At 39.5% G+C, this 9947-nt stretch overlaps 1 protein-coding gene across 1 annotated transcript in view; it reads left to right on the plus strand.

Moving 5' to 3' along the window:
* Positions 1-9947, plus strand: part of GRIK2 (glutamate ionotropic receptor kainate type subunit 2) — a 600313-nt gene that overhangs the window by 317226 nt on the left and 273140 nt on the right. The window contains exon 10 of the mRNA XM_032799954.2: positions 3602-3715. Coding sequence (XP_032655845.1) covers positions 3602-3715 — 114 coding nt within the window. The remainder of the gene's footprint in view (positions 1-3601; positions 3716-9947) is intronic.

Below are 9947 nucleotides of genomic sequence, written 5' to 3' on the forward strand. Positions count from 1 at the left end.
TGTTAGTAGAGATTAATTACATAACAAGTAACGCCCTACTTGAATTGCGGGATGATTGTCAAAAAAATTGCAGCGGAGTTTTGGACAAGCTATGGGAAATTATGGAAAAGAAATAATTGCAGTAATAAAGTCTCTCATTCCTTTTCCCTGATTTTCTGGTGTCTGCCTGGGGCCTGAGGCTGAGAGCAGGAACACAAGGCTCAGAGCGGGGGCTTCCATTGTCACCTGTCCGAGGCTCCCACTGTCAGCCCCGCACACAGCAGGGATCCTGCTATCAAAATTGCAATGGAAACCTAATATTGTGGAATCCGCAATTTCTGCAATATGACAGGCTAAATAGGTCCTTAATAATGAATATAATTCTGTGGGTTCTATGACTGTCTTAATTGTGATTCAATAAATATTTCTCCATTTCCTGTTCCTTGTCCCCTTCTGTTATGTTTGGTTCATGTGTCTCAGTACCTGTAGCAACAACCCAAGACCTTTTTGACATTGTTGGCTGCCTTTCTGTTGGAGAACAATGTGAAAGTCATTGCTGAATGTTGATCTCCAAGTAATCCAAAAGCCTTATTTTTTTTATAAATATTTATCCTGTAGGAACTACAAATGTATGTTTTCTTTGGCTGCAACTAGAACTTGTGAGAGTTTAGGGCCTGTTTATGCACCTTTATTCACATGAGCTTCGTACTCACAAGTGATGTCATGAGGCTATTCACATAAGGCTACTTATGTGAATAAGGTTTTGAAGATTATATTGTCCTTCCACCATTGTCTTAGATCTGATGATAAAGTTTTGCTCATAACTGCAATTGCTATGTAAATCTCCCTTTAAACATGTACCTTATAATACTCAACATATTTAGATTGCCATAGAGAGGCTGGATTGCAATTATACATAATAAATTAGCTTGGTTTGATTCTACTACATTTTTTTGCCTTAAGGGAATTATTTGTTTTCCAGTTTTCACTGAACATACATTACTAAATCTATTCAGTTCTTAAGACTGCTTGAGAATTAAAACACTGCAACAGATTTGGTGCCAAGGTTAATCTTCAGCTTTTATAGCTCAGTGGTTTGAGCATTGGCCTGCTAAACCCAGAGTTGTGAGTTCAATCCTTGAGGGGGCCATTTAGGGATTTGGGGATTGGTCCTGCTTTGAGCAGGGGGTTGGACTAGATGATCTCCTGAGGTCCCTTCCAACCCTAATAATCTATGATTCATGGAGAAATAGCTTTTAGTAGAATGTTGATATGCTGCATTACTTGTAAACAATGGCAGTGTCTGCCATATCTATAGTTGTTGTTGAAGCTTTGCTCACCCAAAAGAGATAATGTGTAAGGTGGCACACCTATGACAGTCTGGCCCTCTCTTTCCTTCAGTTTTTACAATTCTTTATTCACAGTTTTCAAAAAAGATAAACAGAATGCTGTAACATGCAACTATAAGTATATCTATTTAGAGAAAACAGTAGGATTTTTATTTTTCACACAAAGAAATTTTCCTTTAAATGATAGAACCACTTATGAGACTAGATAGGTTTGGTTAAGGAAAACCAAAATTCTAATGTGGTAATCCGCAGTGACTCGCAAATGTGGTTAGATTAACCAAAACACATGTTATGTTGAAAGATGTAGTGGAAGAAATGACTTTAATTGACTATGGGTATCAGAATTTTTAGGCAGGCTTAATAAAATAAAATAAAATATATATGGTTTCCTGAATTTAAGATTTGAATTGGATAATGTATACATATGGGATTCCCATAAGTATCTCCTTAGATATCTACATCTGCATTATTCATAGACCGCTTTCCTGAGATGAGGCTATAATTGCTGAATATGTTGGAAAGGTAGTGACAATTAACCCAACCCAATCCTATCCAACTCACTCTTGTACAGGAACAGCATTGACAAACCCGGGTCACCCCTAATCTCAGCCTCCTCTTCCCCAGCTCCCACCTTATCTCTCCCCTTCTTGCCAGTTCTCTTCTACAAGTGACCTATCACAGCTTTGCCCAACATCTCTGCACTTTGCCAACCATGTGATGGGTGGCTGAGTGATGGAGGCAGGGAGCTGTTCCTTCTCGTCCTTGTCTGGGCTCTTTCTGGTTCCTAATGACCCCAGGATTTTACTGCTTTCTTAGCCAGTGGGTTGTGCATTTCTGATTGCCCCCTTGCAACCGATTTCCAGGTTGTGTTTGACTGACTGGGCAGCACTGCTTTAGAGCCCTGTGGTCTGAAAGTCTGGGGAAATGCAGTATCCAAGGGATACTCACATGTAAAAACTGAAACATGCTAGTATGTAAGGTTATTCAAGTTCCTTACTTACTCTGATTTAAAGACTCTCCACCTTATTTTCCAGAGGGGTAAGTGGCGGGGAAGAGAGCTCACATCAGTGTTTGAAATATAGGTTAAAGTCCTTCCTGAACAAAAATTGACCTGAGTGTCACTACTGTGTGTGGGGGGGGGGGGGATGTACAGTGACCCCCGTGTGTGTGTGTGTGTACATGTGTAGGTGTGTCTGTGTGTATGTGGGGAGAACAGCAACCCCTGATGAAGTGAGGAAAGGGAAAACAAATACTGCTTCCTGAGGGTCTCCCCCACCCCAGAGAAAGGGAAAGTGAGAAGCTCAGGGGTGGCAACAGCATGGGAAGTGGAAGGGGAGGGATGGGAGTGTGATTGGGGTCCCGAAGGGCTGAGGTGTGGCACCACCTCGCCAGGTGCAGGGATTGACTGAGCCAGTGTAGGGTGGACCACTCTATGGCACCAGGCTCAGCTCCCACAGTCTAAGCATCAGTTTGGACACTGGCTGGGTCCTTCAGGCCTGACTGCCCTAATTTTGTCAGTGTTCTGATTAGGGATTGTACACCATAATGAACTAAAATAAGACAAAGGAACCAAAATAGTCTTACACCTAAAGAAAAGTGCTAAGGTATGGATTTACCTCTTGGTTATTTGAATTTTACACTCATGTAACTGTTGCTTTTAGTGGCGTTATACAGGCGAAACACTGGAGCAATGCCACCACATAAGACACAACTTGAACTCCTTACTTAGGCAAAACTGCTATTGATTGTTTCTGGGATAAGGACTTCAAGGCCCTACGTGTCAGAAGATGTATGTACAAAATCTTATCAGAAAATCAATCACACTATTCCACTTAATAAAATTTGACTCTTCCTCGTTATATTTTCTCCAAAATATCTTTTTCTGCCCTTATGCTAACTATGACGAGAAGGGATAAATCCATTCACAGAAGAGATATTGTATGCTCTGCAAATGAATTTCTTCTCAGCTATCAAGTTATCATCAGAGGTGGTTTATCTTGGAGAATGAAAGTTTAAATAGGAAATTAAGCACTCAGAGTGACTTTAGAAATTCTTTGCATCATTTTGCCCTTAATGTCACACTTCACCAGACACACTCTGAAGTGCAGTGAATCATACTTTAAACAAGCAGACTTTAGTATAGTGACAGCAGATAATGCAGTAGAGGTGAATAATAAGTGTTAGCAGTCTTAACTTCTCCTTTACAGTATTCTCTCCTAGGTGCCTAATAGAACCGATAGACAATTTATAAATTGCATATGCTGTTTTTATAGATTGGAACTTGGGATCCAGCAAGTGGCCTTAACATGACAGAGAATCAGAAAGGAAAACCAGCAAACATCACAGACTCCCTATCCAATCGTTCTTTAATTGTTACTACCATCTTGGTAAGTAATTATATTTGCATTCCTTTTCTGGAAATATGGATGTACATGAAAGTGGATAGAAAAGGCTGTACTAATTATATTGGTAATGAACAGTATGTCATGTATTTTACAGTTATTTATCAATTACTGTGTAATGAATGAGCTACAGTGTTAATTTAGTCACGGATTTTTATTCTTGCCTAAGTTGATGTAAATTTACTCTCACTTTAGCACTATCTCATTTAATAACTTAGGTTTGCTTATTATTGGCTAAAAAAATTTCTGGACAAAACAAATTAATCTAGACATTTTTAAAGTCATATTTAGAAAAAAAATGTGTGATTCAAATGAACTTGAAAGATGATTAGGCCACTGACTCAAATTTAGAACATTGCCACTACTTTTATCAGCCAGATAATCCTGTAAGGTTTTATTGTTACAAACAGTAGCGTTTTCAGTCTTTTTCATTGCAATTATCATGAAAATTTTAAGTTAGCCTCCTTTTTAATCATATGAAAGGATTTTTATTCTTAGCAATTATCTTAAATTAAATGAACTATTTTCCTCAAAGTTATTTTCATCTTCATTACTAAATTAATACCAGTGAGCCAGCTATTTTAACTTTCTTGTATGTATATTTTTAATGATAATATAAGTTAATATTCAGTAATATCTGTACTATTATTTTAAACTAGTAATTTTAATTTTAACCCAAAAGAAGCTCTGAAAGTGTTTATGCTACTTGACTCCCATCATTCTGCAGTTACAGGTATCAGAATGCAACATACTATTCCTTTTATTGGATTAACTTTTGTTGGTGAAAAAACTTCACAGAACTCTTTTTCAATTCTGGGAAATGGTACTCACAGAGAATCACACCTAAATGCAAAGTGGAAAAGATTGTTTAGCATAAGCAGTTAGCAAAGTTATTGCTATTTCTGATGATTTGCTGGCAGAGGCTGCGGGATGTTTGAAGACCAGAGGTGGGAGTTCATTGCTTTCACTTGTAGGCTTCAAATAACCCACTCAACCTCTCCAAGTTCATCATCAGAAGCCAGCTCCCCACAGACCGGGACGTACTATCTCAAAACGTTACCAGATCCTGCCAGAACAGGTAATAATATATAATATATTTGATGATATAAGACAAAAACATCTTGTTATCTGAGAATGAACACTTTTCACAAAGCAATCACTCCTATCTAATCTATCAGTTCTCAACCTTGTAGGAAACTTGCACAACACTTTCAAAAGATGAGCCTGAGAGCTTAAATTCATAATTCTGCTAGTCACTAAAAATCATGGACTGAACAGAGACATTGAGTTTATGGCTTATTAAACCAATCTGAAACCCACTAATCCCATTTTTTTCTGACTGCAGGGGTGTTAACGGGCCACTCCACTTGGAATGTGTACTAACTACTTATGCTAAACAATCTATTCCACTTGGCTTTTAGCTGTGACACTGGGAGCATCTTTTTCAGACCTGAAGAAGAGCTTTATGTGGCTTGAAAGCTCGTCTCTTACCAACAGAAATTGATCCAATAAAAGATATTAGTTTATTACCTCACTTACATTGTCTAATATTTGGGGCCCAACATGGCTGCAACTATATTGCATGCACACTATTCCTCTAATTCTGCAGTCCAATGAGAAAGATGATTCTGTGCCTGTATCTGAACTAACATTCAGACACTGCTGGCAACTTAGGTTTATTTTAAAATTTCAAACTGGATTTTTATAGGTTAATAGAATTTTAAAGCCAAAAGGGACCATTGTGCTCACCTAGTCTGGCCACTTTGCATAACACAAGCCATAGAAGTTTACCTAATAATTTTCGCATCTCGCTCAAAAGCCTGTTTGAACTACAGCATATGTATTAGAAAAATATCCATTCTTGATGTAAAGACTTCAAGTGATGGGGACTCAACCAACATGCCTTGGGAACCTGTTCCAGTGGTTAAATATTCTTAGTTAAAATATGCAATTTATTTCCAATTTGAATATAGCTAACTTCAACCTCCAGCCATTAGATATTTTTAGAACAGAGGTCAGCAACCTCTGGCATGTGGTTCACCAGGGTAAGCACTCTGGCGGGTCAGGCCAGTTTGTTTACCTGCCGGGGAAGTGCTGCGGGCCGAGGGATGTGCTGGCCGCAGCTTCTCGCCACCCTCGTTGTCCTGGGACAGTGAACCGCGGCCAGTGGGAGCCACGATTGGACGAACCTGCCAACCTGGCAGGTAAACAAACTGGCCCAGCCCACCAGGGTGCTTACCATGGCGAGCTGTGTGCCAGAGGTTGCCAACCCCTGTTTTAGAACTTTGGCTGCTATATTTAAAAGAACCTGCAATATCATCATCTTCCTGTATAAGTAATTATAGACCATGATCACATCATCTCTTATGTTCCTTCTTCATAAGCTTTAGACTGAACTCTTTAGTCTCTTATTGTAAGATGTGTTTTCTAGAATCATTCTTTCACTTCTTCCCTAAGCCCTCTCCAAGTTTTCAACATCTTTTTTTTAAAAATATGCACTCCAAAAATGGATGCAGTATTTCAGTAATGGTCTAACTAATGGCATATACTAAGGTAATAATGCTCTCCTCCCTGCTCACCCCCAACACTTTGTTTACATCCATTTTAGCTTTTTTTGCCAGCGTGTCACACTGGGAACTCGTGTTCAACTGGCTATCAACAGTGTTTCCAAAATCCTTACCAAACCTTACCTTTTCCATTCTGGAAATGTTTTCCAGAAAATATAATATCCAGTTCAATTAGCATGGCAAACATTATTTGTTCATAGATGTATGTGCATGCATTTGGCAGTGTTAAAAGTCCTGTTTGATTGCATCCATTGTACCAAGAAATCCAGATTGCTGTGTATCAGTGACCTGGCCTCCTCATTATTCACTACCCAACCAATCTTTGAATCACCTGCCAACTTCATCAATAATTATTTTATATTTTCTTCCAGATCAGTGATAACTGTATTGGTCCAAGAACTAAACCTGCAGGATCCCATTAGAAACATTCCCTCTAACTGGGAATTCTCCATTAACAATTATATTTTGAGATCTATTGGTTAGCAAGAACATAAGAATGGCCATACTGGGTCAGACCAAAGGTACATCCAGCCCAGTATCCTGTCTACTGACAGTGGCCAATGCTAGGTGCCTCAGAGGGAGTGAGCCTAACAGGTAATGATCAAGTGATCTCTCTCCTGCCATCCATTTCCACCCTCTGACAAACAGAGACTGGGGACACCATTCCTTATCCATCCTGGCTAATAGTCATTAATGGACTTAACCTTCATGTATTTATCTAGTTCTCTTTTAAACCCTGTTATAGTCCTAGCCTTCACAACCTCCTCTGGCAAGGAATTCCACAGGTTGACTATGTGCTGTGTGAAGAGCTTCCTTTTATTTGTTTTAAACCTGCTGCCCATTAATTTCATTTGGTGACCCCTAGTTCTTAGATTATGGAACAAGTAAATAAATAACTTTTGCTTATTCGCTTTCTTCACACCACTCATGATTTTATAGACCTCTGTCATATCCCCCCTTAGTTTCCTCTTTTCCAAGATGAAAAGTCCTAGCCTCTTTAATCTCTTCTCATATGGGATCCATTCCAAATCCCTAATCATTTTTTGCCCTTCTCTGAACCTTTTCTAATGCCAGTATATCTTTTTTTGGGAGAGGAGATCATATCTGTATGCAGTATTCGAGATGTGGGTGTACCATGTGTCATAAAGCATAAGTCCCAATTCTGAACCTTAGCGTCCTAATTTTGGGTGCCTGCATGAAACCTCCAAGCTTAATTACCAGCTTAGATCTGATAGCACTGCCACCAGCCAGGAATTCCAGTGCCTGGCTCACTCTGGTCTCCCCAAAACCTTCCCTGGGGGACCCCAAGACTCAGATGCCCTGAGTCTCACAACAAAGGGAAAGCGATCAAACTGTGGCATTTAATTTGGAGAAAGGGGAACTATGCAAAAAATGAGCGAGGTTAGTGACACAGAAATTAAAAGGTACAGTGACTAGAGTGAAATCCCTGAAAGCTGCGTGGCACTTTTCAAAGGACACATAAGAAGGCCACTTAAATGTATACCCCAATTTAAAAAAACCAGTAAAGAACTAAAAAGGAGCCACCATGGCTTTAATACCATGTAAAAGAAGCAGGTGAGAGATAAAAGGCATCTTTATATAAAAGTGGGAAGTCAAATTCTAGTAGGTAATGAAATGAGCATAAACTGCCAAATTAAGTGTTTTAAAACTGTAATAAGAAAAGCAAAAAGGAGTTTTGAAAGAACAGCTAGCCAAAAGCAAAGGTAAGAACAAATATTTTTTAAGTACTCATAGCAGAACAGCCTGCTAAACAACAGTGGGGACCCTGCAAATCAAGATACAAAGAGCGTTAAGACATAAAGTCTTCCGTGGAGAAACTAATGGATTCTTGCTTGCAGTCCAACCTGGTGGCTTTTGTAGGTGAACAAATCTGAGGAATTGTCAAGATTTGACATGTCACTTAGGAGGTATTGGGATTACATTGATAACTAACTAGTAACAAATCACCGGGACCAGATGGCATCCACCGGAGTTCTGAAGAACTCAAATGTGAAATTGAGATACTATTACTTTCGGTTTGTACCTGTCCTTTAAAATCAGCTTCTGTGACCCAATGATGGCAAGATAGCTAAGATAGCGCAATATTTAAAAGGTTGCTAGGGAGGTGATCCGTGGCAATTAGCAAGACCGTAAGGTCAAGCATCAGGACCGCGAGCCAAATGTGTTGAACAATAGTAAGGAGAGATAAACCTGTCAGACACATATATGACATAAATTTGTTGGGCAAAAAGTCACATGGTTTCTGTAAAGGAAATTCATGTCTTACTAATCTATTAGAGTTCTTTGAAGGGACCACAACATTGTGGATTAAGAGGGGAGTCCAGTGGACATGTGTGTACTTAGATTTCAGAGAGCTTTGACAAGGTACCTCACCAAAGGTGTTATGTAACATTAGTTTTCATGGGATAAGAGGAGAGATCCTTTCATGATGAGAACTTGGTTTAAAGCAGAACAAAGTGGAGGAATAAATGGTAAATTCCTCAGAATGAGAGTGGTAACTAGTTGGTGTTCCCCAAGACGTCAATCCTAGACCACTCCTATTCAATTTATTCATAAATGACCTATGAGAAGGGGGTTCACGTAAGGTGGCAAGATGCAGAGATATTCTTACTGTCTCTATAGATAGATTAGACCAGCTATATGTTTGTTTTTTACTCCTGTTGAAGAACTTCAAAAGATTCACAAAATAACTGATTTGGGCAACAAAATGGCAAATGAAATGTAATGTAGATATCTAAGGTATTCACATTGGAAAAAATTACCCAGACTATACTACAATATGATGGGGACTGATTTGCTACAACTAATCAGGAAAGAGATCTTGGAGTCATTATAGATAGTCTCTGACGACGATCCACACGTGTAAAGACAGACTAGTCAATAGAGCATAAAGAGCTGTAAGGAATCATAGAAGGGAATAGAGCCTAAGACAGAAAATCATTTTGCCCTCCTAAATATCGCCTCCATGGTCCCCGAGACAGTATGAGCTATGGACGTGTTTTCAATGATTCATCCTCTCTCTCGCGAGGTTATTTGATCTCTCACCGGCGTCGTGTGGCCGCTCATCAACAAGAGGAGACACGTGACGGCCAGTGTACCCCGAGGACCTGATCCTGAACAAAGTTTTAAATCTCTAAGGAGGAAGTTTTGTTTTGGTCCTTTGTTCTTTGTTGTTGCCTCTAGCTCTGCGTAGGCGGGGGGGATCACTCTATGCTGCGAGCTTTCTAATCGTTGTTGTTCGGTCAAGTGTAAGTACCAAATTAGTGGCTAGTAAAGAGCGAAAGGCTCGCTCTGTATATCGGGTTTTTTTGTATTTATTTATGGCCGTGTTGTAGTTTGTTGCGGTGCGAAGGTTGCTTAAATTCTAGTATATCTGTTGGAGTGAGCGTCGGTTTATTCATTTTTTTCTTTTAGCACATAACCCTGTGTATTTCTCTCGTGGATCCGAGACCATTTTATGTTCTTTATTGGTGTTCCGTTTGAGGGCTGAATTCAGAAGTGCTTTGTTTTAAACTTGTTGATTTTTATAGGTCTGGGGCTCGAGAGGCGATGAGTCTGTCAGCTCACCCACGAATGTGTCGGCAGGGCTATTGACAACCGGTGATTTCTAAGGGTCGATGAAGCGCACT

The sequence above is a fragment of the Chelonoidis abingdonii genome, chromosome 3, assembly GCF_003597395.2.
Source record: "Chelonoidis abingdonii isolate Lonesome George chromosome 3, CheloAbing_2.0, whole genome shotgun sequence".
Taxonomy (NCBI): domain Eukaryota; kingdom Metazoa; phylum Chordata; order Testudines; family Testudinidae; genus Chelonoidis; species Chelonoidis abingdonii.